The sequence below is a fragment of the Exophiala viscosa genome, assembly GCF_022695815.1.
Source record: "Exophiala viscosa unplaced genomic scaffold EDD37scaffold_4, whole genome shotgun sequence".
NCBI classification, from domain to species: Eukaryota; Fungi; Ascomycota; class Eurotiomycetes; order Chaetothyriales; family Herpotrichiellaceae; genus Exophiala; species Exophiala viscosa.
Genome location: NW_026944356.1, coordinates 1,171,621 through 1,198,934, shown reverse-complemented (window position 1 = coordinate 1,198,934; position 27,314 = coordinate 1,171,621). Strand labels below are relative to the sequence as shown.

Sequence of the window (27,314 nt, the reverse complement as noted above, 5' to 3'; positions counted from 1 at the left end):
ACGCCGGCCAACAATCACCGAGATTCTTTTGCCCAGTCACTCCGGTTTCTCACTGGACATCTGCGTGCCCAATGTCGATGTGATTCTACAGGGGTATTTCCTTGGTGGTACCTCGGTACTCGGGGACCTGGATGTACCAGGACGATCTTTGCAGGGGTGCGCACATGCATGGTATACGGAAACGGCCGACGAATTCTTTTCGGGGCCAATGTCTTGACTGTCCGGACGCGGACCAGCTCTTCTTCCATAACATCGACCATATCTCGTGGAGTTCATCGATAGTATGCCTCGCTCTGATGCTCATGATGCACGCAACGCAGCCTTCCGGCAAGCGTTTGGAAAGCCCTTTGAATACAAGGAGAGTGCAGCGCCTACTGCCGAAGTAATTACAGAAGAAGCGAAAAAGCTCGATGTCCCGCACTTCGTCGACGATGTCCCAGCGAGCAAAGGGGCTCGAATCCACTGGCTTGGAGACCGCTCGGCTAAGAAGGTGCTCCTGTACTTCCATGGTGCGTGCTCCAAGAAGACGCGTTTCGAGATATCAAAACACAGAAGAAACCCATAGCTAATGAATCCTAGGCGGTGGATTTTGCTTTCCCGCTTTCCCTGGGCACGTCCGCATGTGGAACCAATGTCTGCAGACATTGAACCCGAAGACTGACATCGTCATTGCCGCTCTTGAGTACGGTAAGCGAGGACAGGGTGCTGAAAAGATACGCTGTGTCGAGTCTAACCAGCGTTCCAGGCTTGACCAAGGATATAAGGTATCCTGTTCAGATCACACAAGGGACAGAGGCTTTACGGTTCATTTTGGACAAGGGCTACAGCCCATCCGATGTACGTGGACATCCACTGAGCATTCTCCCCTTTCGTCCTTGCCTCACTGATAAGAAAGTAACATAATCTCATAGATTGCCATCGGAGGTGATTCTGGAGGAGGAAACCTTGCTCTGGGAATTATATCAATATTATTGCACGGACTGAATGGAATTCCCCCATTGAAACTGGATGGTCCACTTGCCGGAGTCCTCCTTATCTCGCCCATGGTCAGCTTCAGCACCGAGAGTGAGTCGTGGACAACGAACAAAGACAAGGACTGTGTGGCACCCATAAGCATGACTCTGCTCGGCCCTGCATATGTTGATGCCAAGGACGTGAACAACTATTCTGAACCACTACAGGCGGATGTCGCGTGGTGGAAGGACTTACCTGCGAAGTCCGTCTTGAATGTGTATGGCGAGGACGAATGCTTCAAGTCTCACGTCGTCGAGCTTGGAGAGAAGCTCACAAAAGCAGGCAACCACGTCGAAAATGTGGAGTGCCCGGCACACGTGCATATAGACTGGGTCCTGGACTTACAAGTTGGCTTCGAGCCTGGAATCATGTCCGTCAAGATCTTGGATTGGTTGTCTAGAGTACTCCGAGGATAACGAATCTGTGCTGAAGGGTTTAAAGCGATGTCTGAACATTGTCTGCAAGATGCACAACTAGAGTAATCAGGAAATCTATCTGGCTTGCTGTAGCTACAGGCAAATTCCTGTTCATGTCCGCGAAAGAGTAACTCTCAGTCTGAACGTCCTGTTCATGCAAGCTTGAAAGTTTCATAATGAACCGCGGCGACTTCATTGCACTGCCTTCGGAATTCTGGTGCGGCACCGCTATATCGTGCAATAATACGCTCTTGTTTGCCTGCAACATTCTTGTTGACACCGGTCAACCAAGAATCGACCGTGTTGCTGAGTAGGTCTTTGCCGAGTTCGTGGACATGTTCTGTCCATTTTCGCACCTGAATATAGTTAGCTCAGAGGTCCATGCAGACTATCACATTAAAGGCAGCCTTACGCCTTCTTCCTTGGCTTCAATATACGTGATGTCATGTTCTCTCAGGTATTCGATGCAGTCTGATATCCAGCCGACGGCATACTCGATACTTCGTGGGATGTTGCCGTAAGCTTGATGCGGTCCAATTGACATGAACCTGGATTTGTGCGTCAGTATCGATACCATCAACTAATGTGGGCTCTGGGAATTGGTTCCGTACATATTGGGGAAATCCTGCACAGTCAACCCGAGATAAGTCTGAGGACCATGTTGCCATTTGTCAATGAGGCGAACGTCGTTGTTCCCTCTGAAGTCGATCGCCTCGAAAGATCCAGTGACTTTGCCATTGTTAGACGAGGACAACACTGCTTGGACGGAATAAACTTGCTTGCAGAGAACCCGGTTGCATAGATGAGTATATCGAACTTGAAGTCTTCCTGTGACGTCTTGATTCCGTCCTCAGTAATACTCTGGATGGGTGTCTCGAAGAGGTCAATAAGGCGAACGTGTGGCTCATTGAAGGTTTCGTAAAAGAACGTCTCCATGGGCACACGCCGAAGTCCAAATCCTACCACAATCGTCAGTGATCCATCGCATGTCTCCGGACAGGAACATGAGCCTACCATAAGTCTTGGGAATGAGCTTGTCGGCCGTCCACGGATCCTTGACACGTTGCCGTATCTTTTTTGCCACGAAATCACTGACCAGAGCATTCGCTTTTAGGTCGACGCCGACCTCCTTATAGTTCGAGATCCAGAATCCGAATCCAGGCTGGGCGTACAAGAACTCCCAGAAGGCCTCTCTTTCTTCAGGAGTCGCTTCCCAGATAGAGTCGGTAACGATATCATGCATAAAACTCAGTCGACTGCCGTCAATTTTCTTCAATAACTCTGGGTAGCCTTTTCGAATCGTCTCCATCTCCTCGTCGCTGATCTTAGAGTTATGTAATGGGATTGCCTAATGTTGTATGAGGAAAAATATAGCCCCCTTGGACGCGGAGGGACGACTTACCCAGTTTGGTGTACGTTGGAAGACGGTCAAACTCTTGGCCATCTTCGCTACCTCTGGTATTAATTGGATAGCGGTGGCTCCTACGCCGATAACGCCGACACTCTTGCCCTCGAAGTTGACGGGTGTTTTCGGCCAGCGGGAGGTATGAAACGCCTGTCCTTTGTAGTCCTCCACACCTGGGATATTTGGCAGTGTAGGATTACTCAGAAGCCCAAGACCGGTAATGAGGAAGCGCGAGGTATATTCATGCCCTGATTCGTCGACGAGTTTCCAGTAGCGACCTTCCGAATCCCAATGGGCTTTACTGACAACCGTATCGAATTGCATGTTCCGCCATAGATTATACTTGTCACAGATAAAGTGGATGTAGCGTTCGGTCTCTTCCTGGGGTGCAAAGTGCTCTGACCACTTCCACTCGTCCAGAAGTTCCTGTGACCAGAAGAATCCGTAGGTATACGATTCACAGTCAAAGCGAGCACCCGGATATCGATCTGTATCGTGTCAGATGAAGCCATCAAGATTTGACATGACAATACTGACTCCAATACCATGTGCCTCCGACGGATGAGCCAGCTTCCAGGACCTTGACTTTCAAATTCAAGTTCTGCATCTTGTAACAAGCATAGCAGCCAGACAGACCGGCTCCGATGACGAGCACATCGTAATCCGGCTTCGAAGGCTCAATGGAACCCATGGTGTTGTCGCTTCAGATGACCGACGGTATTTGTTGCTTGAGTACCGAGTACGTTAAGACGAATAGAAAATGTATTTGGAAATCTGCTTTGCCTGAGGAAATATCTGTTCTTGTTGCCCCCAAAGCAGCACAAATGACCGCTTCATATGAGAAATTCCCCAAAAGGTTGTAGCAAGCTTTTGGCCCCCCGCATCCCAGGGGAGATCGAGTTCTAGGCCGGCGTGAACAGGCACGCAACAAATGTGGACCCTAGTGCCGCCCGGAGAGTGGCACTTGAGCCGCTACTGGATGCCACGGCGATTGAACGCCGGGCGCTGATCGATTGCCAGTAGGAAGAGTGATATCCATTGGGCAGAATTTACCATGACCACGATCGCGACAAACCTCCATAATACACTCGTGCTCGAACCTTTTGTGCAGAGGACGAGAACTGTCAAGCATTACTTAGTAAGTAGAAGCTATGTGAGGTGAAAAGAGACTATTGCACTACAAAGGCAATGTCTATAGAATCAATTGTATCGCTCAAAGCAATGACTTGCCGTGCCTTCTAAGAGGCTGGTCTTTATCGCGATAAACTTAGTAGCTGGTGGCTTGGACATGAGTTTTGTCAGTGCAAGGCGCTGCTCCAGGATGCACAAGGTATCTCACCATGTAGGAATGATTTCTCAAGGCCAACGACCGCTGATCTACATTCTCAGCAATCAGAAGAAATTCAGGACCAGGATCATCATATGGTCCGCTCTGGGCCAGTGTGAACTCTGATACAGACATGAGCATGTCCGGCTACGTGGTAGATGGCTTCGCGTGGTGAGAGTCCCAAGCCTTACTCTGAGAGATGGAATCATCAGTAAAATCTTGATCGGGAGCTCGAGCTTGATATATAGTTCTTACCGAAGCGACCAATTTCATCCCATCCTTCAATCTCTGCACCGGCTCCTCACCCAGCCATGTCGACATCGTATCATGATATCCCGTTTCCCATTCCCATCCACTCCCTCCGTCGATGTACACCGATTTCCCCCACATGTCTGTTTCGGTCATGAGACGCAGGGTGATAGCGGCGACGTCTTCGGGCGTGTTGATGGGCAATCCGGCTTTTCTAAAAGTGGTTGCAAGCGTGCTCGCCATGTTGGTATCGACGACACCGGGATTGATTACATTGATGCGGATCTTGTCATTCTCCCAGAGTTTCTTGCGGAGGCCGCGCATGATTCCTTGGACAGCGTGTTTGCTGGCATTGTAGACTGGCAGGTCAGGTGTTTCGCGAAACCCTGCTGCAGACCCTGCAAGCACCAAGCTCTTGTCTGTTCTGTCCTTGTTGTCTAGTTTCAGATACGGTAGCGCAACTCGAATGAAATACAGCACTCCCAGCAGATTGACGTCAATAGTCATATCCTGCTCGGGATCTTCCACGTCCTCGACGGTCAGGTCAGTCCCGTACCAGTTATCCTTCTTGGCCACGCCCGCGATCGCGAGTGCATGGTCGACATGGCCGTACTTCTCACGTGCCAGCTTAAAGAGCTTGACGTGGTCGGCATAGTCTGCGACGTTAACTTTGAGGAAAGTCACGTCTGACCCCAGAGAGGATGCGAGCGACTCTCCAGATTTCACGTCGTAATCGCCAAAGACGACTTTGCCACCATTCGAATGCACGGCCTTGACAACGCTGGCACCGATACCATTTGCACCTCCTGGCAGATAACTTCAGCACATTACCGACCAGAACAGAGACACTGGATCCGGCCATGCGCTCCACGTACCTGTGAGTACAACGACTTTGTCCTTCAATTCTCCAAACTTTGAATCGCTGGGATTGAATGAGTTTGACATGGCCGCAGCTCCTGTCCTACCGGGAATTGAATGAACGTGTCTCGGACGTAAAATTACAATCAGAATGAGGCTGTGCGGTTGCGTAGTCGAGAATACCAATGCTCCGGCACTACAACATGGGGGTGCTTTTCGTGTGACGATCTCGTACTCTGTGGCCGACCATGAAGTGCACTATCCCTGCATCAACTCGGTAGCCTGCCTACTGCACCCGAGGCTGGGGTGCGGAGTCTTTGGGGGTCCATATTCACGGGGTGAACCGATCGGTCTTCGACCACCGAATGTGACGGTTAGTGTATGTTGTCCCGGCGAAGTTGTGATCGTAGTCATCGACCTTGTTCCACTGGCGAAATGCTTCTTGGCTTGGAATGAGACTTTCGCTCTCCTTAGAGTTGTAGAATTGGTTGGTGTCATATTTCTAAATACAAGGCTGTCTACTTATGCCCTCGTTCCGAAATTGGTGCCGTCATGCAATCTGGGTACTCCTCTGTGGGGGCTGCATGCGGTCTTCACACGATACCGTTACTGTTCTCAAGTAGCCCTAGCCTATCGAGGGTGGGCTGGCGAGGGTGTTGACATATAAACACTTGTTCAGATGCTATGCAAGACACCACCATCTACACAAATCTCTTCGCCTATAAGTGGAACCGTCAGTCTTCGTGTCAGTCCCAGCAGCACCTCTAGCAAGGGATATACCTGTGATATAGCTGGCTCGCGTGCTGGCCAAGAACACCACCGTTTGTGCAATCTCCTCTGGTCTGCCGTAGCGAGCGATGGGGTTCTTGTCAATCAACTTGTCGTAGTATGACCCGACGTTGATGGCCTTTTGCGTCATAGCAGTTCTATAGGACTTCCGTTAACGGAAACACGTGGATGAAAGAGAGGGGTGTATCTCACTCGATGAAACCGGGACAGACAGCGTTGATCCTGATGCCTTCGGCCCCGTATGATATAGCATCAACCCTCGTCTGGCCGAGAACGCCGTGCTTCGACGCTGCGTACTGTATGACCGGATCAGATATGCCTTGAATCTCATGTCATGCTCACCGCTCCCGTCCCACCGAGCCCGCTTCGACCGACAATACTCGAAATGTTGACGATACAGCCTCGTTCAGGAGGCGATCCTGTTCTCATCTGTTCCGGGCGGAGGTAGTCCTGCTTGAGCATCTGTTGAATGACCGCCCGTTGACAGAGCCAGACACCGCGCAGGTTGACGTTGATGACTTTATCCCAAGCATCGATGGGCAGCTCGGCAGATCCGGCGCGTGAAGCAGTCGCAACACCGGCGCTGTTGACAGTGTAGTGGATGCTACCAAACTTTTCCACGCCAGCGTCTACCATCTTCTGAACTTCCTCTGGAGACGAGGTGTCGGTCCGAGTAAGTACCGTCTCAACTTCAGGATTCAGCTTTTTCAGACTATTGGAGGTCTCTTCAAGCCCGGCGGTGTTCATATCTGCCAGTATGAGGCGTTTTACCCCTTCCTCAACGAATGCTACCGCGCACGCCTGGCCAATACCGCTGGCGGCTCCAGTAATCAAAGCTACACCATCCATGGTGTAAGGCGCCATGTTCTCAAGGTTATAATGATCACTGTATACTTTTCTGGGAATATCAGGGGACAAAAGGTTCTGATTTCCGGGACCTCACAAATACAGTATGCCTCTTTTGGGGTTGCTATGGTGGGGATCAGTCACCTTCGAACGCATGGGGATAAGTCGGGTTTGGTATTAAAAGTTACTCATACTGCAATATTATTCTACAAAATACTAGAGGTGTGTAGGTGAGCGCTAGCTAGGCTATTGATGGCTACTCATTGTACCCAAGAATGGTCCAAGGCCGATTGTGTAGTTGGGAAGAGCCAGTCTACCTCGGATACTTGCGACTTCGGAAAAACCTGGTGGGAAACATATGACCATAATCAAACCTCGGCACGACAAGCAGAATACTGCTTGTCTCCTTCAGAGGACGCCAATATCGAGGTGACCCTCTCAGTTTAGAGACTCTGTCCTCCAGGATTAGGACACTATCGATTTCTCCTCGTTTAGGACCACACACCGTGATGCTTCTGTGGCAATCAGCTCGTGTAGGTAGACGTGATCCAATTTTCCTCGACCGGCCCTCGATCACCGACGTCTCGGCCACCAACCCATCGCCAGTCGAATACCGGTCCTCCACTTCTCCATCACTGACTGATCTTCAGGCTAGTCTCATGATGATTACCCCGTAGCTTGACAGATCCGCTAGGTAAGTTCCGAGCATTGGCCTTGGTCGGTGGTCGTGGACCGGCCTTTTGAGAACCCGGCGCGCCGTTCTAGAACCAGGTTGCTATTCATTGTGAGCGCATCCGGGCCTGATCGATATAGTGCACTGAAATATATAAGGCATTTGCTTATAACTGTGGCTGAGAACGCCCTTCGCTGTTCAGATCACGACTTCATCTTCTCTCGCAGCCATATTATACTAAGCAAAGTGCTTGTTAGGTCAAGATGTCCACCACCATGACCACCACCACGACCGCCTTGCCAGCTGAACCGACCGTTGTATGTTGAATGCAGGAATCTGAAGGATTTACCCAGCTAACCTGCTTCCAGAGTTGTCCTCTCCCACCGTTGAGTGCCTGCCGAAGTCTCAATTGAGGGATTTCCTCGTACTCTGGTGTTGATATATCGAACCATTGTGCTAACGTCAGAGCAGACGCTCTATTACTACCTTGAGGTGAAGGATGGCGGCATCATTCAAACCTATCCGGGCACTGCGTTCGAGAAACGCAGGAAGCATGTTCCTCATGATATGAACATCAATGATCTGCGCCCTGTCCGTGACGAATTCACAGTTGATAAATGTGGATTTGAATTGGTCAACTTCAAATCAGGAGTCAAGGACTTCGGGGACGAAGAAAAAACGAAGGAAGTCTTCTACCCTGAGATCAAATCTTTGATCAAGAAAGTGTAAGATAGCTTCACAACGACATATGCTTTGTTTTCGAGGCTAAGTTGTCTCGTCATACAGTACTGGCGCCAACGACGTCCACATCATATCGCATATGTGCCGACGAGCCACGACCGCCGACTCTCAAGAGGATGCCAAGGGCAAGTCCGACACTGACTTCGTCACACTCAACAACCCAGCGGTATGTCCAAGCTTTTTGAAAACATTAGACAAGCAAGCTTTTTCTGACAAGAGAATAGAGATTCGCCCACTGCGATCAATCCTACCGCGGTGCTGAACAGCTATTGTTCTTGAACCTTCCCGAGGAGGAGGCCGAGCGAAGAGTCAAGAAGAGATGGGCCATCATGAACGTCTGGGCCCCAATCGAGAAGACCGTCCATCGCGACCCCTTGGCATTCTGCGACTTCCGTACCATTGACGAGAATGATTTCCGTACCGTCGTTGCCAACCTACCACCATCAGGAAAAGGCGAGTACGCAAACGTGTCAAAGAACTTTTCCCATAAGCCCCGAGCCGAATACTCATCCAACGGCGAGAAAGGGGCCCGGTACGAGGTTACCAACCTAGCACACAACCCCGGACAGAAGTGGTACTACGCCAGTGACATGACACCAGAGGAGGCGTGGGTCTTCAAGATCTTCGACTCCAAGACCGATGGCCGAGCCAAGTGTGCGGTACACTCTTCCTTCCCTCTTCAGGACCAACCAGAGCGTGGTGAGCCAAGAACAAGTGTCGAGATCCGCACGTTTGTTTTCTGGGACGAGGAGGAATCGGCCTAGATGGGTCCTTTGCAAGATTAGTGCCAACGTATATAATTCCTGCAATCATGATGTGAGTATAGCGCATAATTGTCATCCTTCAATTGGAAAGATCTTCCACGGTCGTTTGTAAAGTGCAGCCACTTTCCTAGTTGTCAAATCAGACTGACAGAGCGCCGCCACCCGGCCATCGTTCTCCGAAGAGACACCCATACGACCCGAGTGTAGATCTCCCATCGTGGGGAAATGCAGAGAATCAGGTATAGCGGCCTCAACAATGGCGGCCTGAGGGTTGCAGAAAATAATTTGTGGCGGTATGAGTACCTACATGAAGAACTCTTCATCAAGAACGGTAGGCCTTAGATCTAGCTCATGTCATCTCGGTGATCGTTCTCCGGGATTGTCCTCATTGCACATGGATCCTGACAAATCCCGGTGCAGCAGTGTCTTCCGGTCAGTGCTTCTCGTGATGTATGGTGATCATGTCAGCGCTGGGACTGTCATGGTCGATATGGGTGTTTAGAAGTGTAGAGCTGCACATAGCCAAAAGATTGAGAATAACCTGGGAACGCCTCCAGCCCTTTACGACAGAAATACATCTCCAAAATCGTTCCAAGACCCCATGGTCTTCAACGCTTCACAGTCATCCAAGGCGAGCATGAATTGACCGGGATCCGTATACAATGTGTTGTCAGTAGACCGATCCTGCTGCCTGACCAAATGCTGCAACATGACTGGTGGGCTCTCTGTCTGTGCACCAACCGTTGGTAGTCGTGGCAGAAGTGAATCGTTGGCATCTCGGATTGCTTGCGAGTCCTCTTTGGTGTTCAGGAGCTTACATCGGCGCATCAAGTATCTGAGCTGCTTGAGCACCGTTTTGGCACTTCCATGACTGAATTGGATCTCTTCCAGGGCTGTAATGCAAGTGGTCAAACTGGCCAGATACTCGTTGGAAGTTTCAGAAGCCTGCTCGGCACGAATAGCAATTAGTACCACAGCTGCCACAGTGATGTTGTACATCGCTGTCCCAAGCAGTGTTATGGCGGATCCATGAGATGCTCTGTAGTCGGCCAGAAGACGTGATATGGAAAGAACGTGATCGATGCAGATAGCTCGTGATGCTTGTGAGGCGGGGCTAATCTCAGCCTGATGCATACCAAACCTTGCCGTAGATCGATGTAAAAGAGTCATCGCTGCGTGATACTGCAGTTGAAGAACATATACTGCCGGTGCACAACCTGGCGTGTGTCTGAGACGAGAGTCAAGGTTCGTTTCCCATGTCAGAAGCTTCTGGCAACAAGTTTGTAGGTGGTGACTGTTGAATGTTCTCTTGTTCAAGGCCTTGGAAATTTCTCCCACGATAGTGAAGAGCGTGGCCCACGCGGGCAACGTTGGTAGTTCTGTCGAGGAGGATGAAGTGTCATCAGGCAGAAAGGAGGGCGGCGTGATACACACATCGTCCAGGTTGAGTGCACAGGGGCGTCCAAGGTAGAGACCCCAGCCTTGATCGTAAGCAAAGCTTCCCCAGAAGACCGCTCGTCTGACCTCAAGATCCATTGGAGACGAACAATTCGACTGGACTTCCGCGTCGTCCTTGTGCAGGCCAAGTTCGAATACGAGACGAGAGGCCCGTCCCGACTCCAACCAACCTTTTGTATCTGCACCGCGACGGGAATATACCGCACTCAGTAACTGAAGGCTTTGTACAGTCGTCAAGCCTACGTTGTTCTCGATCTCGTGTTCAATCATCTCAGCGGCCTTTCTGAGCAGAAAAGGTTTTGAGCCTTCGGGGTCTTCATCTCTGCTCAGTACTAAAGCTCGTATCTCTGGTACCTCTGAGAACACGGCCGCGTTGGCCAATATGGAGTAGAGTAAGGCTTTGCTGTAGTAGCGAGTCCGACCAGCCTGCATGTCTTGCAGGAACGCTTCGCGGTGAACGACCTGGAGGACCTGGTGCTGAAATCGCCAGTACCGCTCCAAAAGATGATCGCGGAGAGTTGGTGAGATGTCATTGTGGTCGTCAGCATCGACATGGCTATCATCCCACTTCACAAAATTGCAGGACGTCTTCTCGCTGGTATGCAGGCTCGATGTTGGCCCGTAGTACCTGACGCGACCACTCTCATCCGCTTGAAAGTGAGCATTTTCTACACACAAGCCAGCGATCAACGGATGCGACGTCTTTCGAGAATCGAGAGGGTTCGCAGATTGTACAGACTCGTCTGCCAAAGCTGGATCCAAAGTACCCCCAGGTAAATGGGACATGACGGGCGGTGTCAAGTATAAGTTCCGGTGTGCTCTTTGTTCAGTCTCTCGCAGTCGCCTTTGCAAGGTTTCGATTTGTTTTTCCAGCTCCCGAATATGACTCTTCGACGACGGCCTTGACCGTTCATCTTCTTCCGGCACCACGCATTGTATCTGCAACCTCTCACATCGATCACATGTTGGACCTTTCCGACTGCACTTGATTTTCTGTCCTCGACAACTTAGGCACGCTAGCATCCGAGATGCTTCTTTACCGTCTCCGCCTGCAGTGGTCGAACTTTGCCGTCGCCGTCGGCTTTTAGGCACTCGCCTGGTTGTAGGTGGTAGTTCTGGATCCAGCGACAGCGATGGAAAGATCATCTCCGTGCTAAGGTCGACCGAACCGTTCCAGCTTTCAAAGTCTCCGTTCTGGGACATGGGGGCCATTGTTGCAGCCATCGTTGCAGTTTGACGTTGAAGTTCACACTAGCATCAAAGTCCTTGCCTGTGTCTGCGATCTCGATGGAAGGGAAACAGGCGAATGGGTGAGCTTAGCCAAGGCGAGGCATTGCCGAGGAGCAGACAGGGGATTTCGACTGAGTGGGAATCGAAGGAGACTAACTCCAATGCCCCAATAGCGGGGTCAGTCCGAGGGGGGCTGGCTGGCTGCGGATGCACCGTGGGCGACCATGGGGCACCTGCGGGGTGACTTCGCACAATTCTCGACTGGTAAGCAGCAATTACTAATAGGTGGCGAGCGAGGGCCTAGGAGCCCTTTGAGGACTCCGCAGAGTCTTTCTCCTTGTACCGAGACCACCTGTGCATCGCCAGCAGGCCGTTAGAGAGTCCTTCCTATCCTCTCCCGCATAGGCACTCCCCACTCCCCCCACTGCTCCTCCACCTCGCATATGTACTATCAAGCAAGGGAAACAACCGAGAGTAAACAGTCGCTTTTGCATGAGGCTATCAGATTATGCCTCCGCCGGTCCATTCGGGCTTCGCAGGTAGAATTTACTACGGAAGAAGTTGTTTTCGCACCCTATAACATGTGCAGGCACGGCAAGAGAGATGAATCCCAATCGTACTCTACGATGACGGCTGGACATGCCTGAAAAGGCGGCAACCCAACAAAGCCAGCGTCGATCTGACCAATGAGTGGCAGGAACCTTCTTCATTCGTGAATAGGGATCGTGTCCGTCCGTCATTTCGCTTATATGACGGTGTCAAGGGGTAAAATGACAGTCCTGACCTATCTTTGACAGACAATCGCGTCAATTACCTATTCGGGAAGCACCCGATATTTAGTACTCAAATTTGGGTCTAACTCGGGAATAAGTCCTAAAAAATCTCCCAAAATCTTCGAGTATTACATAATATCTCTAAAATTCGGCGGCTGCCGCCGCCTTAGTAAGCCTTCTATCCGAAAGCCTCTAATGTGACGGACACCAGATCAAAATGACAGACGAAATGTCAAGATTTTAAAGTGACAGACGTGACGGTCATGACAAAACTCGATCCCTATTCGTGAAGATTACACGGGACATCTTTCCTTAGGGCGCAAAACCTCCTTCACACACCCAAAGAGGAAGCTACGTCTCCATACCCGGATCTCTGGGCCTGGTGCAGGCGTACTCTTGCTCGGAGCCTCAGCAGTCCTCATGGGAAGCGCACGAATGCCGTGGAAGGTAACTAAGTCTTGTTTCTTGCTTGGGCCCTTCACTGGCTGTTTTCGCCGTAGCTTTTCACGTCTATAACAGGTTTGTGAAGGACCAATGGTAAAATTGTAGGTACAAACGTCCTCTAGAGTCCGCAAGATCCTTTTACTACAAGGAGGGCGCTTGCAGGCTTTGAGCCCCGTACATGACAAGACCCTCTAACAAGATGCGACTTCACCCATTCTTCCTTCTCCTGCACCTTCATCACGGGATATCTCTTGGGCTTCCGACTCGGCCATCTACGCCGGAACCTAACCCCCCACTTAAATCGACCTCGTAGTTTTCTGTTGCTTGAAAGCATACCATTCTTGAACTTCCCAATCAATGGTAGGTATTCTTAGCGGCTTGCACATCGTTCTCCAAGAAGACCTCAATGTGATTGTTCATCTTGGGCCCAATATCTTCAACCCAGAGGGATCCAATCATTCCCACACCACCAAAGGCAACGGAAACAAGAGCAACAGTTCTGATGGCGACAATCAAGCTGGCGATATAAGCCGCACCGGCTGCATCGGCAATTGCGACTGTGACACCTGGAACAGCCATGATAGCCTTGGTGCCGGCTGGTATAGCTGCGAGAAGAGCTAGGCCCATGGCTTGCGTGCCTCCAGCAGCGATAACAGCCGCAGGAACTTTCGTGAGGGCGGCGCTCGTCGAAGATCGGGTGATCACGGTGACATACACAGTTGTCGCAATACAGTTGCCACCAAATCTTCCGACGCCGCTGTAACTTTTGTCAGCACAATATCCTGTCGGGAGTGGTAAAAAAGACTTACCCAAGGGCACCGACAACACCGAGCTCGGTTTGGGGGGCTCCGAACTGGCAGAAGGTGATTGACAGAAACTGGGCCCACGCGAATGCGATCGAACTGATGAAGTTGAAGGCAATCAAGGCTTTCTTGCGGTCGGGTGACACGAGAGCCAAGAGACCTCCAAACAAGGTCATTATCGTGACAGAACCAAATAGTTGCCATTGCCAGTGCTTGATACGACGTCCCAAAACACTCAGGAGGACACCGCCTGTGCACATGCCTAGACCTTGCACGATGGACAGCTCCATGGAGAGAGGGGAACTGGGTTCCCCTGGGCTGAAGATGGCGTTTACAATTTGTCCCCAGATGATGTTGGTTCCCAGGTAGTAGACGGGCACCATGAAGGCGACGAGAAATGGGGCAGTCAATGCCTTTCCACGGTTGACTCTGAACAGGCGTGGTGGTGTCAGAGCTTGCTTGATTGGCGCCAATGTCTCCCAGCAGGCGAATCCGATGAGCGCAACAAATCCGCCAACCAAGGTACCAGTAACCCGGCCGTCCGCAGAGGGGAGGTAAGACGCAAAGACGACACCCACCAATATGAGGACGGCCGCGGCGGTAAAGAGCAACCCTCCTATGTAGTCAATCTGTTTCACGGCGTCCCTGAAAGACAGACCTCTCGGGTGCTTTGGTGGGAAGTAGAAGAGGAAGAGTATGATGGCGCAGATGCTGTTTCCGATCACGGGAACCCACAAGAGCCAACGCCATGTGCCGTGCTGGAGAGAGTAACGAGCGGCCACGGGGCAAACGGTGCAAGCCACGAGGACTATCGAGTCGGCACCCGCAACGGCAGCAGGGCGCCATTTGTTGGGAAGCAACTCTGGAGCGGTGAAGGTTGCCGTCTGGCAGATGGCCCCACCAACTCCAGCAATCGCCATGCCCGCAATGACAGTGTCGAAGGTTTTGGCAGTAGCTGCGATGATGTATCCGACAGGGACAAAGATGTTACCAGCGATCATGAACCACCGTCGACCGAGCATGTCACTACCATGTCCACACAGCATAAAAGCCACAAGACCGGTGATGAAAAAGGAGGCGACCATCCATATCGCGGTGTTGGTGGCCCCGTACTCCAAAGCAATGTTGGCTTCCGTGATAGCCAGACCAGGCAAGGCAGAGTAGGAAAAGCCGTAGGCCATGGTGATGGTCTAAGGTGTCCATTAGCTCCAGTTCACACCCGGTATAACATGGCAAGCTTACACAAACCACAAGCCAAGTCTTGGGCGTGACCACATCTTCCGTGGGCATATCAGACGGTACTTTCTCGACCTCGGACATGGTCATGTCGTGATGCGCAATTTTGTCATCCTGCTGCTGCTCGTTGTGGCCATGCTCGGGGTCGCTCTTTGACAAAGACATGGTGATTGATAGAACGAAGGAACCTGACTAAGGTTGAAGAATATTGCAACTCGCCCTTTGTAGTTCCACCCGTGCTTATAAGCTATCCTTACAAACCCCTGAATACTATGGTGTTCAGGCATTGGTCTATAGACCGGGGTTCTCTGGCCGTGGTCCGGGTCTCGATGGCCGGAACCTGGGGTCCCCTCAACCTGACCCTCACTGTCTTAGCTTGGCGTGACCAGCAATCTGGGAGGTCGGGGTCGATCGCCGAAGCCCAAAAGTCCAAGATCCAATGAGTGAAGTGGGGGCCCCAGATCTATTTCCCGTGAGATACGGGGTCCGAGTACGCGGAGCGCTCGGTGGGTAATTGTTCTGATAGACCTACGGATAGGCTTTTGGGAAAGGTGCTGATCAGTCTCCCCTTTCGATTGGCGCGACTGCTGCGAGTACCGGTTCAGAGAGTAAAGGGACCTACTCAGTGAAACACCTACACCAGCTTCGCAGATACATGACCGACCTGTGATACTTCGACCAATCCTAATTCTCAGTGGCGCGGCAGAGATGATCGTGAATCCAAAACAGGCTAGAACGTCCGCCTTAATTCAAGTCAAGAGACGAATGTTCGGATACCTCCAGCCACCTTGCTGGTAGGGTGAATTGACCAGGTGCGATCGTCGAGCTGGCCATCCCTTTGAGCGACGGTCAGACATTTGCTTTCCGTAAGGGGCCTGTCTATCATACAAATGACATCTTCTTGCCTACAAGATTTTCGGCATAGTCTTGTATACTCGTAGTCACAGGGTTCGGCGTTGTTTCTGCGAACATAGGGTGTGCAAAATTCGCTATGATGACGATTCGATCTCTCAAGCTGGGAACTGCGCCCTCGATCCCAGCGAGCTCAGTATTACCGAGTTTCGTATTCCCATGGCCGATAATGGTGAGTGTATTGTACCTCTTGAGCTGCGCGCTACGGCCTCCATCTTCGTGTTGTGCCCCAGACAGAGAGGCATCTGTCAGTGGCAATACCCCTGGGTAGGAGGTAGGGGATGCGCCGGTGTGCACACCATAGAACGGGTTTCGAGAATGCCGCTGGAGCAAGGATTAGCTCAGGCTTTTCAGGTTGAGCTCCGAGCCTCTGGCTTCTACCGAGGGACATACGCTACTCCCAGGGACACACATCAAAGAAGCCTGTACAACCTGTCGAAGCCCTTCGAGGCCAGTCGACCTTTTTCACATCCCTCACACACGATGCACCCTGTGTGCCCTCAAAAGTCGCGTTGTCTATATCGGGCACGTCTGCCGAGGCACTCCTTCATATTCGCGTTTCCGCGTGCTACTCTCTTACATTGTCCTGCCTACTCCCCTTGCATCAATTGAACACATGAGCGTGATACATGATCATTGGGAACTTGCCTCTTGGTTGGCAGCCTTGCAGAATCTTAGGAGATGGCTATACAAGAAATTTCACTTGAAGATTGTTGAGTGGCACGGTTGAAATGGCCGGAATCACATCTCTGAGGTTTGGCCGTGTTCTTGAGGAGTACTTCCCCAGCACTGCTACGCCGTGAATTGCACGTCTACTGACCTGGTCGACACACTTTGCGGCGCTTATAGGCCTTTGGAAACCATGGTAAGTCACGCTGACACGCGACCAGCAGCTGAAACCTGGCCACCAATCCCTTAAGCGCCGGGCCAATGGTCCGCCACCACAGCCACGATGGAGTTGATAAACCGCCTGGTATGGCCAGAAAGTCACCTGGATGCTTCATAGCAGCATCTATAAGCATCATGTATGCTTCTTCATGCTATCGGATCGCTTCTCTTTCCTGACCAGACTCGAGTCAATGACATCGCGCGTATAGCCCAAGGATGGCGAAGTACCGCTCCTCCATTTAGCGCAAGACATTAAACCAACATGTCGAAAGCCTGGAAGACCTTGAGAAGGCGGGCAGGCCAAAATCCAACACGATCCATAAGCCATGACCGGAATGGAGATGCGACCGAGACGATTACTGAGCTTATTGAGAGCAGAGTACATACATGGAATTCCATCTGGCTATCCAGAGCAACGCTAGGTGTCATAGCAACAGTATTTGCATTGCTGGCGATTACCTTGCTCCTGCTATGGAGGTTGAATGAACGAGATGGCGGATTCACTTTGATCACAAGCAATCACTATTCGTGGACATACGGCCCCACTGGAATCCTGGTTATTGTCGTTGCATTCTGGCGACAAGTCGACTTCCATTGCAAGCTCATTGCGCCTTGGACCGTCCTAAAGAACGAGCAACAGACTGCTTCACAAAACCTGCTACTGGATTATGTGTCTCCTATACAGGTTACGGGTCTCATCAAGTCTTTCTCCAATCGGCATTACAATGTTGCGGTCGGAATCGTGGGTTTCCTCTTGCTGAAGCTGATCGTCCTTACATCAACAGGCCTGTTTGTCACTGTCTCAACACCTGTCCAGCAACAAAATGTCAACCTGATACAAACGAGAAGTTTCGACGGACTACTGGCCTCCCAATCTCCCCCACCTACCTTGAATGATTCATCGCTTGTGTACACAGCTTATGGAATCCTGTCTCGAGGGCTGGATTACCCTCTGGGGACATATGAAGGTCTCGCTTACGAGACATTCAAGCCGGAGACAGCTTCCGTGCTCGACAGCATGGCAATCACTACTACATTACATGCACTAATCCCTGTCTTCGAATGCCAGGCGGCCCCGATTACCGTCAATCTTGCACCTGCAAATACGACAGACTTGCACCCAAGCGATTCGCTACAACTTCAATTCCCAGAGTGTCAACTGCTCCAGAATGGCAACGGAACGCCTGTCTATGCGCTCAATCCGCAGCTTTTCGCATGTCCACCTAGGCAACTCAGTCCTTTGGTGCAGAGAATTAGCTGCTTCAACGAGACCGACGCTGCAACTGCAGACGATTGGCAGCTTCTCACCTTGGTTGATATGCGCTACAATCAGACACTCTCCGCCTCTCCAGAGTCAGACGCCCTTGGTGACAGCGTTGAGGCTTCTTCATGGTTGACCACTGTCACCCAAATTACAGGGATAGCATGCCGATCAACATACACGATGGAACGAGTCAATGTGACGTACGATTACTCGCGGAATCCCGTGAACGTTACCGTCACGCGTCCTGAATATGGAGCCAATCAGACCTTGGACGGCCTCTCCAATTTCGACGTCGGGACGTGGTTTACTGCGTCGTTACTTGCATCAGCTGACATGTTTGGCAACATCGTATTTGACTCCTACGACGAGCAATACCCCAACACAATGTTCGAGATGATGGCTCAAGTGGCGGGTGGTGGCTATGAAGCACTTCTGGACGAGAACACCATGATTCAGAGCGCGGAAACAGTTTTCAAGCAGGTTGCTGTGCAGTTTCTGAGCAAGTACATGGCCCAAGACGTCAAAACGCCACTCCAAGGTCAAGGCCATTACATCCAGGACCGACTGCAAGTGAACACTGTTTCTCTTTGGTTGATGTTTTCCGGATTTCTGCTCATGACAATCATCACCGCATTCATCATGATAAGACCAGGTCAATATGTTGTTCCGCGTGACCCGGAACCGCTCATCAGAACTGCGTTGCTTTCAAGCGCAAGTCCCGAGCTGGACAACATCCTCACAGGTTTAGGAGAGGCCTTCCAGGGACGCATGGAGGCGGCTCTGGAGAAACACAAGTTTGCAAGCATCGATTCCACTAATGATAGATCCCGAAGAACTTTCGCTATTACTGTTTTTGAATCATCAAGGGATCTGCTCGAACCGAAGCAGGAGTTGCGAGCCGCTTGGTGGAAGCCAATGAGCAGTCGACGCACTTTTGTAACCGTCACTTTACTGTTGCCTCCAACGATCATTGCAACTCTTGAGGTGCTTCAACGGATCTCAGACAACAAGTCTGGCATAACAACTGTCTCTGCTGAGAGTTCTCTGTCAGCGAAAGCGTCGACGCGATACCTTCCGGCTCTCGTGATGCTCCTCACCGCGACACTGTTCAACTCCGTCGATTTCACGATCGCGGTTCTTGCGCCATACAATGCACTGAAGTCTGGAGTCCGATCAGCTGAGTCCACAATTATGTGTACCATCGTTGGCTTGATGCCTCCTGCTGCTTTGTGGGTGTCCATCAGGAATCGTTATTGGGGTGCAGCTTTCTCAAGCATAGCGGCCTTGTTGGGTAGCGTGCTCACCATCGTCAGCTCCGGCCTATATACTATCGATTTCGTCCCGGTTGTGTCCTCAATGTCGATACAGAGGACCGATGCTTTCACCCCAACATGGACGAACAGTGTGCTGAATGATAGTGGCGCTGCGGTGCTGACCAGTCTTAGTGAGGGCTCGAATCTAACATATCCGCAGTTTACATTTGACGAGCTCGCTTTACCTGGGGTACAACTTGTGGGCGGGCAGTCCAAGATGTTCATCAATAGCCAGGCCAGTCTGAGCGTCCAGCTTCCAGGTGTACGAGCATCCCTGAACTGCACCTCACTTGAGGCGTTGCACTTCAACATATCAACATTCTACAACCCTGAGTCTGGGCCGAGCGCGTCCGTCAGTGCGTCCGCGCCACTTCCGCATGCATGCCCTTACGGCGGATCAGGTGGCAATCTGACCACCATGGATTTCGAACAGACTTTCCAACTTCCATTCACCGCCAACTCCAGCTTCGTTGCAAAGATGCTGGATATTCACGTTGGTCCGTTCGACCCTATCCTCGCATCGAGCTCGGGCGAACTAGCACCCACGACGCAGAACGACAACCCTCCTGGATGTCCATCTCTAGCCTTTATTTATGGATACGTCGATGTGAACGAGGTGTCTCAAAACGTTGTGACGACGCTCATGTGCTATCAGCAGATGGAACAAATCACTATAGACGCCACACTCGCGCTTCCGGACCTTGCCATTTCCCAGAATTCACCACCAGTCGCTAACGAGTCAACAAGCCTGCTTATAGCAAGCAGTTCTGACGGCGAAACAGCCTTTCCCTACCGTCTGGAAGTCCATATGGACAACGAGCTATCAATCTTCAACCAGACACAGTATAGTTCTACCAAAATCTCACAAGCCACAGTGGATGGGTTCTTCCAGGGAGTGCTATTGGGTAAGTATCCAATACCACAGGCTTGGCTTGCAGACTCGACACGCGTGACTGAGGTGATGTCCGCCATCCAGTCATTCTACAGACGGTACATGGCACAGGCTATCTCGGGGAACATGCGCGTGCCCACGCCCGCAGCGGATGCCGAACTGATTAACGGAACGGTGATCATGCCCCAGGGCATGCTACGGGTGAAACAGAACAAGAGTTCGAAGCTAGTCCTGCAGATATTGCTGGGCGTCATGTTTGTGTGCGGGGTGCTCGCAGTGTCGCTGTCATCTTTGAGGGAAGTTGTGCCTCACAATCCATGTACGATCGCGGGTGTGATGGCGCTCTGGGCTGGTAGCGCGTTCACGGCCCCAGAAAATGCGGAGACGGGCGGACATACAGACAGAGACAACGCTGTCAGAGTTGGCGACGGTGAAAGGCCTGGGATCCCGAAAGAGGCAATGTTCATGAGCAACAAGGAATTACTGCGCAGCAGTGCATTCGATGGCTGGAAATTCAGGCTTGGATGGTGGGATTTGAAGGATGGGAGCAGAAGATATGGCATTGATGCTGTGCGGAAGAAGGCCGATTGGGGCGAGTGGTGATGGCAGAAAATTGCTGGCCGAGAAAGTGCAATCAAAGCATCAGCATTTCGACGGTGGTTTCGCTTGGTTCACTTTCAATCTTTACTTGGGAAGTTTTGTTATGCTGTCTGAACACGCTATAAACGCATGGATGGATTTCTATCGTTAAAAGCCGTTTCAAATCGTTATAAATCCGTGCCGTGAGATTGTGTGACTCTCTATGTAAGAACAGTGCCTGGTGCAGCATGGTGGATGAATCTTCCAGAAATGCCTCTCCATAGTGCGATCCAATTGGCCCTTTTTGACATCCCCTCCAAAGTGGTGGTGTACAAGAATCCCCCAGAAATATGTCAAGCGACATGCTCTTCTAACCCGACTTTCAGAGCACTGGGCACTGGCTTAGTCCAGGTATGCCTCACCGATGGGGCTGGAGATGGAGCTTCCATCGACCAGGACGCCGTCGCTGCACATGAAGTAGGCGTATCGCTCGACAGCCGATTGGCCATCGAGGTACTCTACCGCGGATTGAAGGAAGGAGGCAACGTCCGAGTCCGATCCGGTGGCACCAAATTCAGTGACCCACACCTTGTCGATGCCCTGAGCGGAAGCTGCGTCGATGACGTCCTGGGTGTGTGATTCGAAGTCGGAGATGGAGCTGCCGTACCAATGAAAGGGGACGAAATCAACCTTGCACTGACCGTCGCACGCCTTGAAGAAGGCGTTGAGCCAGTCGATGCCCAACAGCGGGTCGGTTCCAGCACCGTTGGTGACGGCTGGAGCTCCGATTTGCACCTGGCCCGAAAGGGGGTTCATGTACTTGATGTGGTTGGTGGCAGCAGTTTCCGGGTCGATGTCAGATTGAGAGCTCAGGTCAGGCTCGTTGAAGCTCAATACGTGCTCAGAACCGGCCGCGATGGCAGAGGCAGCTGCGCTGGCCCAGTCATCGACAGCGTCCAAGCCCCAGAGCATAGGGACGTATTCGGCTCCGGAGACGATGCTACCATCGGCGGCGTTTCCCCAGTTGTACGCCCAGCTGATGCCCTTGCCGGCGAATGCGTCAGTCAAGGAGGCGGTGTTGTAGGACAGACCCTTCTTGCCGCTGCTGGAACTGCTGGAGCTGGATGTCGATGTGGCGGTCGATGATGCGGACGACTCGGTGGCACTAGCTGCATTGGATGAGGAGGCTGACACAGCAACAGTTGCGAAGGTCGTTGCGACGGCTGACGACACCGACGAAGCTTCAGCAGAGGTCTGAGCTGCCGATGAGGCACCAGCAGCGGTGTATGTGAATGAGTGTCCGCCCTTTCCGTAGAAGGCAGCGGCTGCTTGTGTTCCTTGGGTGGCGCTGGCTGAGGATGAAGAGTCAGAAACAACCAGGACTTCGCTGGCGGAGGAAGATGTGCTGGCTGATGTGACGGTAACAAACTGGACGGTGGTGGTGGTTATTGTGGAAGTCGAGCTGCTGGTGCATGATGTTGTGCTTGATTCTGCTGCCACTGCAGCATCGGCAGCAGAGACACTTGACAAGACATCGCTGGTCGATGCAGGGAGTGGGCTCACGGTGACAGTCGAGAGAGCAGTGGAGGACAGCGCAGAGCCTGCGAAGTCCGTGCCGTTGGTGCTATCGGTACCGTTCAATGGATATGTGCCTCCGGTAGGGAAAGCAACGCCTCCAGTACCGGTGCCGGTGCCATGGTGGAAGTGGTGGTGTCGTTTAGGATGAGCCAAGACGGCAGTCGCCAGGACCAGGATGGATACGATGCTGGAAACCATTTTGATGCGGGTATGCTTCCTTCTGCTAGAGTCTGGATAGAGATCGATTCGGATAGTGTGATATGTATGATAAGCCCACCGGGGGTGTTGTTTTGTATAGATGAATGCGAAAGCTGGTTGGTTAAGGAATGACCACGAGCGTAGCTCTAGTGATGAAAGACGAGAATAGAACAAGGGCTAGCCTTGTCAAAGTCGAAGGAAGGACTGAGGTGCAGTGTGTCGCACAAACGTGTCAAGAGCTCGCAAGAGGGAAAGTTTGCGTGTAGGAAAAGAGAAGAGAGAGATACAATGAAACGACAAGACCAACAGATATAAACTGGGAGGCTATGGTAGAGAGCAGAAAGTGGGCTGGAGGGGCCGAGCGAGCGATTTCCATCTGAACAGGAGGCGAATTGGCACGTTTCATGGTGGACGGTCGTGTCACGGATATCCTGGCCTGGCGAGTCGACGAGGTACCAAGGACTAGGAAAGGGTGCTGGTCTTTTGAAGATGTCTGGTGACATTGAGCTCGGACAGCAGGAGAATGAGCCATATTGATTCTGTCTGATGCAAAAGTGCCGCGTAGACAGGGTAGCATAGCCTGGACGGTAGAGCCAGGCCAGGTTGACAAGGCGGCGCGTGAGAATGAGGTGATTGGCGTGCAGTGCAGCCTTGGGAAGAGGAAAAGGGGAAGACGATGTCTGCGGGCCGGTGTAACTCCAGGCCCCTTTCAGCCTCCTGTCACAGGTCTTGGGTGAGGGTGGCCACTCAGCAGCCAGATCTGGACATGAAACAAGCCTACCATGGGCCACCCATGCAGGGGACAGACTCCAGATGCCAGAGTGGGCGTAGTCCAAGCCGCTACTGTCAGGAACCCGTAAACCTTGTCGCGTTGTCTTCGGGCGGAAAAGAAAACAGACCCAAAGCGTGGGAGCTCGCCAGGCACCCGACGACTCCTTCCCCGTGGCCACGGGATTCAATCGGATGGAAATCTCAGATGCAGCTTGAGCTTGTTTGTTCGCTTGTTTGCCTATCAGTCGTGATAAGCGAGGAATATACGAGTTCGATTTTGGCATAAAAGTATATAGACATAAGGCCATGTAGATCCATGGGCAGATCTCCAGTGTCACTGAGTCGCTGACCTCGGCGGTGTGTACGTGGCTGGCACCTTGGCCATGTATGGTGTACACACACGGTCAAGACATTATTGAAAGTCAAAGGGGCCTTTTCTTGCATTAGTTGTTCCTGGCTCCGGTGTGATAATGGAGAAGATACTACGTACTCTGATCCGGCCGGAGATGAGAAGCTCGGACACGTAAGCTGGCTTGGTGTGACTGAGAAAAGGTCTGTAGAACAACACCAAAATCCTATCCAGGAATCCATGATCATGATGAGCTCTCCGACAGTAATTGCCCTCAGGTGGTTGTTGGGATTTTGTTTGTTTCCCGTCGCGTTCACTTAGTAATATGATCCGTACAAAAGCACGCCGGGATCTGTGTAGAATCCATCCCCGCTTGTGTGCGGACAGAATTCATCCACCACAACTCCTGGCAATTTGCCTCCTGCGATTGAAAAGGGTTTATTCGCCGTGGTGTTCCATGGTTCAGATCTCATCGACCCGGCTATCTATGAAAATTTTCCTACTCACCAGGGTAGGGTCAAGGATGTAATATATATCATAGTGGTATTCTTGAGCACCGTCGATGACAACGAGGGATAACCTGGCTATTTCTCCTCCTTACGACCAGCCAACACTGCCATGACATCGCCTACGCTGTCTTTGTCGCCCTTACGCTTCTTTCCACCTCTCTTCCGACCAGTCTTCTTTGCAGCGCCCTCTCCTTCCTCCCACACAACACCCTCGTCGTCATCTTCATCTCCGAAGCGGCTCTCGCCAAATCCTAGATCCATATCTGCTGAATCTGCTCGATCCTGGTCCTTGAGCCGCGCCAATAGCTGCTTCTGCCTCGCAGCTTTCTCGGGGTCCAGCTCAGTCTGGTCATCATCATCTTGCTGTTGCTCCTCGCTTCGTCGCAACCCAGCCGCACGCTTCAAAGCAGCCAGAAGTGTCGGATCCTTCATGATGGGATTAGCTCGGTCGTTGTTTTCATCGGTTTGATTATTGCTCGTTCCGAAATAATTTCGTGGCTTGTCCTCGCCTGGTGCTGCTGCCTTATGCGCCGGCACATCGGCCTGCCTGGACGTGTCACCATTGCCATCCATATCATCGGAGTCACTGTTGATTCCGGCAAGCGGATCGTAGTCGCCCGCCCCGGCGAAAATATCGTCGTCCTCATCCTCAGCAGCTGCTTCGTCTAGCATAGCCTTTTGCTTGGCAAGGAATTCTGCGGGAACCTCCATTCCAAGAGGTTGACTTTCCCGCTTGTTCGGAACTGCATCCTCTGGGTCAAGCCATCGAGTCTTTCTTTTCGTCGTTCCGTCCTTGTTGGTAACGACAAGGACTTCTCTGCGACGCCCGTTCACTTCCTCGACAAACTTCTTCTTGTTGCTCTTTTTCTCCGACACTACCTTTTTAAACCTCTCATTGAGGGCAGGCGCTGGAGTAGGGACTTCCTCCTTGCCGGCACGTCTCTGCTTCAGTTGAGCCAAAATCTCGTCGCGAGTCATCGGCCGCCCTTCAACCGGCTCGATCTCGATTGACTCGGATTGTTGCTCCTTCGAACGAGAACCATTTGCTTCGACTTCTCTGTCCAGCACCTGGTCCAGTTCATCATCGACATCAGCCTTGACAGGCTCAGGAGCACTCTCTTGGCCCTTTGCAGGCTCACTGTTGATATCTTCTCCTTTCCGCACCCTCTCCAGCAATTTAAAGTCAAGGCCTTTGACCAAATGAGTACTGTTGAGATTGCCACCAATGCCAATCTCTTCCTTCAGTCTGTTCAATGTAGCTTCATCAATCTGTTGTAGCTTGTACATCTCTTCCAGCGCCTTCAGACGCTTCTCCTTGTCATTCCTGACCTCTTCACCATCGCCATCTACTCTCCGCGCCAATGTCCGATCCTGATAGCCAGAAGCGAATTTGGTCCCCTTCGGCGCGGCGCTCGATTTAAACTTCTTCGTCGGAGGTTGTCCGTCCTTTTCGTGTCTTGTGAACTCTTTGGAAGGATTGTAGCCGGCGACAGAGCGCGGAGTCATGGGCATCACGTTGCGGGATCTTGAACCAAGCGCGGGCTTCTTGAAATCTCCCCCTCTGGGAGACTCATTCTCGGCGCGGCCACTCTGGACAAGATTTCGAAATTGGGAGTTGTCCATTCCGGCAAAAATGTAGCTGCGAGCTGCGCCTACTTGGGCTGTTGGTCAGGAGATGGTATAATCACAAAAGTTCTGGATCTGAGAGACGATATTTCATAGTTTGGTTGACGCAGGCCGCTATCGATAAGGCACCTTCCGGGCTTAGATAATTTCATGTCCGTCACCTCCGAGTCGACCCAGGAGACTCCTTTTTCTTTCTACCAAAGTATGGGTTACACGTCTGATTCTTACATACTGTAAGATCATTATGGGGCGAAAAAGAAAGAACGCCGACAGAGGTGAGGACACGTCGGACCCGCCAACTAAGAAGCATATTTCCAGCACGCCAATGCCAGAGCGCGTACATCACTACGAGACAATTGATGAAGTACCGTGGGATTTGCAGAAGTGTGCCCTTGAAATTTGCACTTCCCAGGAGAAGGCTAACGAAGGTCTAGATACTGGAGTCAGGGCTACTCGATTTTCTCAAAATATGATGAAGGCATCTGGATGACCGACGACGCATGGTTCGGGGTCACGCATGAGTCTGTCGCGAAGTAAGTATGGATTCTGACTTTCACGAGGTCATAGCTGATCCTGCCCAGTACCATTGCGCAGCATGTGGCACAGATGGCACCACCCAACAAGTCTATCATCATTGACGCCTTCTGTGGAGCGGGTGGAAATACGATCGCATTTGCATTGTCTGGGAAGTGGAAGAGAGTCTACGCCATAGAGAAGGACGCTGCAACTCTGGCGTGTGCGAAACACAATGCAGAGATCTACGGTGTCGCCGACCGCATAACCTGGTTCCATGGCGACTGCTTCGAGATCCTGGGAGCTATGGACGGCCGGACGAGTAAGACTGTGGACGCGCTGAAGGCAATAGCCGGTCAATTTGGCATCATCTTCGCCAGTCCACCCTGGGGAGGTAATGTGCATGGGCACCTGTGATACTGTGCTTCTGACTGATTTGTTTTTCCAGGACCTTCCTATCGGAATGCCGACATCTTTGACCTCGACTCGATGGAGCCGTACACGTTCAATCACCTCTACCAATCCTTCAAGAAGGTGACACCCAATGTAATACTCTATCTGCCAAGGACCAGCGATCTCAGGCAAATCGCAAAAGCAGTAGACGGTAGCAAGAAGACTCAAATCGTGCATTACTGCACTAGTGGCAGTAGCCGGGCGCTCTGTGCATATCTGGGAGAATGGGAGACCTTGCCGCAATGAGAAGCGCGGCTAGAGCTTCTCGGCCCTCGCCAGCAGAAGCTTGTATGATAGGAAATTGATACCCCCATGACTCTGACAGTGCTCTATGTGTGTTGCCTGCAAGTACAGGACATTGGCAGTAGAGTGATCCGAACATGACAACGTGAAGCAAGGAGTGATGCGCGTAGACATGGTTGAGTATTGATGTTGCCAAGCCT

The 27,314-nt window shown here is 51.7% G+C and overlaps 12 protein-coding genes across 12 annotated transcripts; 4 read left to right on the top strand and 8 right to left on the bottom strand.

Annotated features, from left to right (window-relative positions):
• Positions 1-263: 263 nt before the first annotated feature.
• EDD37DRAFT_375895 (Alpha/Beta hydrolase protein) lies at positions 264-1,786 on the top strand. Its single transcript, XM_062812028.1, has 4 exons — positions 264-509; positions 580-687; positions 746-837; positions 912-1,786. Exons 1-4 carry the CDS (start codon positions 284-286, stop codon positions 1,428-1,430), a joined length of 945 nt encoding a protein of 314 aa, XP_062670958.1. The 5' UTR covers positions 264-283; the 3' UTR covers positions 1,431-1,786.
• EDD37DRAFT_375893 (uncharacterized protein) lies at positions 1,507-3,660 on the bottom strand. Its single transcript, XM_062812027.1, has 7 exons — positions 3,373-3,660; positions 2,833-3,323; positions 2,445-2,778; positions 2,210-2,389; positions 2,042-2,159; positions 1,843-1,978; positions 1,507-1,786 (listed from the first exon to the last, which is right to left on the bottom strand). Exons 1-7 carry the CDS (start codon positions 3,524-3,526, stop codon positions 1,583-1,585), a joined length of 1,617 nt encoding a protein of 538 aa, XP_062670957.1. The 5' UTR covers positions 3,527-3,660; the 3' UTR covers positions 1,507-1,582.
• A 649-nt stretch (positions 3,661-4,309) lies between these two features.
• On the bottom strand, positions 4,310-5,356 carry EDD37DRAFT_649399 (putative 3-hydroxyacyl-CoA dehydrogenase; the record flags this gene model as incomplete). Its single annotated transcript, XM_062818133.1, has 3 exons — positions 4,310-4,354; positions 4,418-5,217; positions 5,287-5,356. The coding sequence occupies 3 exons, from the start codon at positions 5,354-5,356 to the stop codon at positions 4,310-4,312; spliced, it is 915 nt and encodes a 304-aa protein (XP_062670956.1).
• A 491-nt stretch (positions 5,357-5,847) lies between these two features.
• Positions 5,848-6,947, bottom strand: EDD37DRAFT_693810 (short-chain dehydrogenase/reductase SDR). Its single transcript, XM_062820069.1, has 4 exons — positions 6,401-6,947; positions 6,251-6,354; positions 6,050-6,195; positions 5,848-5,988 (listed from the first exon to the last, which is right to left on the bottom strand). Exons 1-4 carry the CDS (start codon positions 6,920-6,922, stop codon positions 5,945-5,947), a joined length of 816 nt encoding a protein of 271 aa, XP_062670955.1. The 5' UTR covers positions 6,923-6,947; the 3' UTR covers positions 5,848-5,944.
• Positions 6,948-7,711: 764 nt separating this feature from the next.
• On the top strand, positions 7,712-9,230 carry EDD37DRAFT_375878 (uncharacterized protein). Its single transcript, XM_062812026.1, has 4 exons — positions 7,712-7,891; positions 8,049-8,302; positions 8,364-8,484; positions 8,543-9,230. The coding sequence occupies exons 1-4, from the start codon at positions 7,841-7,843 to the stop codon at positions 9,080-9,082; spliced, it is 966 nt and encodes a 321-aa protein (XP_062670954.1). The 5' UTR covers positions 7,712-7,840; the 3' UTR covers positions 9,083-9,230.
• A 383-nt stretch (positions 9,231-9,613) lies between these two features.
• Positions 9,614-11,966, bottom strand: EDD37DRAFT_375873 (fungal-specific transcription factor domain-containing protein). The gene has a single exon (XM_062812025.1). It carries the CDS (start codon positions 11,762-11,764, stop codon positions 9,644-9,646), a length of 2,121 nt encoding a protein of 706 aa, XP_062670953.1. The 5' UTR covers positions 11,765-11,966; the 3' UTR covers positions 9,614-9,643.
• A 1,375-nt stretch (positions 11,967-13,341) lies between these two features.
• EDD37DRAFT_657428 (fungal trichothecene efflux pump) lies at positions 13,342-14,875 on the bottom strand (the record flags this gene model as incomplete). The annotated part of the gene is made up of 2 exons (XM_062818894.1): positions 13,342-13,744; positions 13,797-14,875. The coding sequence occupies 2 exons, from the start codon at positions 14,873-14,875 to the stop codon at positions 13,342-13,344; spliced, it is 1,482 nt and encodes a 493-aa protein (XP_062670952.1).
• A 2,213-nt stretch (positions 14,876-17,088) lies between these two features.
• On the top strand, positions 17,089-20,977 carry EDD37DRAFT_590156 (uncharacterized protein; the record flags this gene model as incomplete). Its single annotated transcript, XM_062814501.1, has 2 exons — positions 17,089-20,709; positions 20,773-20,977. The coding sequence occupies 2 exons, from the start codon at positions 17,089-17,091 to the stop codon at positions 20,896-20,898; spliced, it is 3,747 nt and encodes a 1,248-aa protein (XP_062670951.1). The 3' UTR covers positions 20,899-20,977.
• On the bottom strand, positions 20,978-22,830 carry EDD37DRAFT_628808 (glycosyl hydrolase catalytic core-domain-containing protein). Its single transcript, XM_062816453.1, has one exon. It carries the CDS (start codon positions 22,648-22,650, stop codon positions 21,277-21,279), a length of 1,374 nt encoding a protein of 457 aa, XP_062670950.1. The 5' UTR covers positions 22,651-22,830; the 3' UTR covers positions 20,978-21,276.
• Positions 22,337-23,941, bottom strand: EDD37DRAFT_375103 (uncharacterized protein). The gene is made up of 3 exons (XM_062812022.1): positions 23,912-23,941; positions 22,609-23,853; positions 22,337-22,339 (listed from the first exon to the last, which is right to left on the bottom strand). Exon 2 carries the CDS (start codon positions 23,727-23,729, stop codon positions 22,797-22,799), a length of 933 nt encoding a protein of 310 aa, XP_062670949.1. The 5' UTR covers positions 23,730-23,853; positions 23,912-23,941; the 3' UTR covers positions 22,337-22,339; positions 22,609-22,796.
• A 129-nt stretch (positions 23,942-24,070) lies between these two features.
• Positions 24,071-25,982, bottom strand: EDD37DRAFT_375013 (uncharacterized protein). Its single transcript, XM_062812021.1, has one exon. The coding sequence runs from the start codon at positions 25,900-25,902 to the stop codon at positions 24,355-24,357; it is 1,548 nt and encodes a 515-aa protein (XP_062670948.1). The 5' UTR covers positions 25,903-25,982; the 3' UTR covers positions 24,071-24,354.
• Positions 25,983-26,030: 48 nt separating this feature from the next.
• Positions 26,031-27,256, top strand: EDD37DRAFT_375455 (protein phosphatase). Its single transcript, XM_062812024.1, has 4 exons — positions 26,031-26,289; positions 26,340-26,438; positions 26,487-26,812; positions 26,867-27,256. The coding sequence occupies exons 1-4, from the start codon at positions 26,150-26,152 to the stop codon at positions 27,115-27,117; spliced, it is 816 nt and encodes a 271-aa protein (XP_062670947.1). The 5' UTR covers positions 26,031-26,149; the 3' UTR covers positions 27,118-27,256.
• The last annotated feature ends 58 nt before the right edge of the window (positions 27,257-27,314 follow it).

What these genes read in the sequence shown, in the direction of transcription:
- EDD37DRAFT_375895 (XM_062812028.1), top strand. Translation starts at nt 284, where the DNA reads ATGCCTCGCTCTGATGCTCATGATGCACGCAACGCAGCCTTCCGGCAA. An exon ending in CATTGCCGCTCTTGAGTACG is followed by an intron (nt 688 to 745) that starts GTAAGCGAGGAC and finishes CCAGCGTTCCAG; the next exon opens with GCTTGACCAAGGATATAAGG. An exon ending in AGGGCTACAGCCCATCCGAT is followed by an intron (nt 838 to 911) that starts GTACGTGGACAT and finishes ATAATCTCATAG; the next exon opens with ATTGCCATCGGAGGTGATTC.
- EDD37DRAFT_375013 (XM_062812021.1), bottom strand. Translation starts at nt 25,902, where the DNA reads ATGGACAACTCCCAATTTCGAAATCTTGTCCAGAGTGGCCGCGCCGAG.
- EDD37DRAFT_375103 (XM_062812022.1), bottom strand. Translation starts at nt 23,729, where the DNA reads ATGGCCTTATGTCTATATACTTTTATGCCAAAATCGAACTCGTATATT.
- EDD37DRAFT_375455 (XM_062812024.1), top strand. Translation starts at nt 26,150, where the DNA reads ATGGGGCGAAAAAGAAAGAACGCCGACAGAGGTGAGGACACGTCGGAC. An exon ending in GTACCGTGGGATTTGCAGAA is followed by an intron (nt 26,290 to 26,339) that starts GTGTGCCCTTGA and finishes ACGAAGGTCTAG; the next exon opens with ATACTGGAGTCAGGGCTACT. An exon ending in ACGCATGAGTCTGTCGCGAA is followed by an intron (nt 26,439 to 26,486) that starts GTAAGTATGGAT and finishes GATCCTGCCCAG; the next exon opens with TACCATTGCGCAGCATGTGG.
- EDD37DRAFT_375873 (XM_062812025.1), bottom strand. Translation starts at nt 11,764, where the DNA reads ATGGCTGCAACAATGGCCCCCATGTCCCAGAACGGAGACTTTGAAAGC.
- EDD37DRAFT_693810 (XM_062820069.1), bottom strand. Translation starts at nt 6,922, where the DNA reads ATGGCGCCTTACACCATGGATGGTGTAGCTTTGATTACTGGAGCCGCC. An exon ending in GGCTCGGTGGGACGGGAGCG is followed by an intron (nt 6,355 to 6,400) that starts GTGAGCATGACA and finishes CCGGTCATACAG; the next exon opens with TACGCAGCGTCGAAGCACGG. An exon ending in GCGAGCCAGCTATATCACAG is followed by an intron (nt 5,989 to 6,049) that starts GTATATCCCTTG and finishes TTCCACTTATAG; the next exon opens with GCGAAGAGATTTGTGTAGAT.
- EDD37DRAFT_375878 (XM_062812026.1), top strand. Translation starts at nt 7,841, where the DNA reads ATGTCCACCACCATGACCACCACCACGACCGCCTTGCCAGCTGAACCG. An exon ending in CCTTGCCAGCTGAACCGACC is followed by an intron (nt 7,892 to 8,048) that starts GTTGTATGTTGA and finishes ACGTCAGAGCAG; the next exon opens with ACGCTCTATTACTACCTTGA. An exon ending in TCACACTCAACAACCCAGCG is followed by an intron (nt 8,485 to 8,542) that starts GTATGTCCAAGC and finishes ACAAGAGAATAG; the next exon opens with AGATTCGCCCACTGCGATCA.
- EDD37DRAFT_628808 (XM_062816453.1), bottom strand. Translation starts at nt 22,650, where the DNA reads ATGGTTTCCAGCATCGTATCCATCCTGGTCCTGGCGACTGCCGTCTTG.
- EDD37DRAFT_375893 (XM_062812027.1), bottom strand. Translation starts at nt 3,526, where the DNA reads ATGGGTTCCATTGAGCCTTCGAAGCCGGATTACGATGTGCTCGTCATC. An exon ending in TGCAACCGGGTTCTCTGCAA is followed by an intron (nt 2,160 to 2,209) that starts GCAAGTTTATTC and finishes ACAATGGCAAAG; the next exon opens with TCACTGGATCTTTCGAGGCG. An exon ending in GTGCAGGATTTCCCCAATAT is followed by an intron (nt 1,979 to 2,041) that starts GTACGGAACCAA and finishes GCACAAATCCAG; the next exon opens with GTTCATGTCAATTGGACCGC.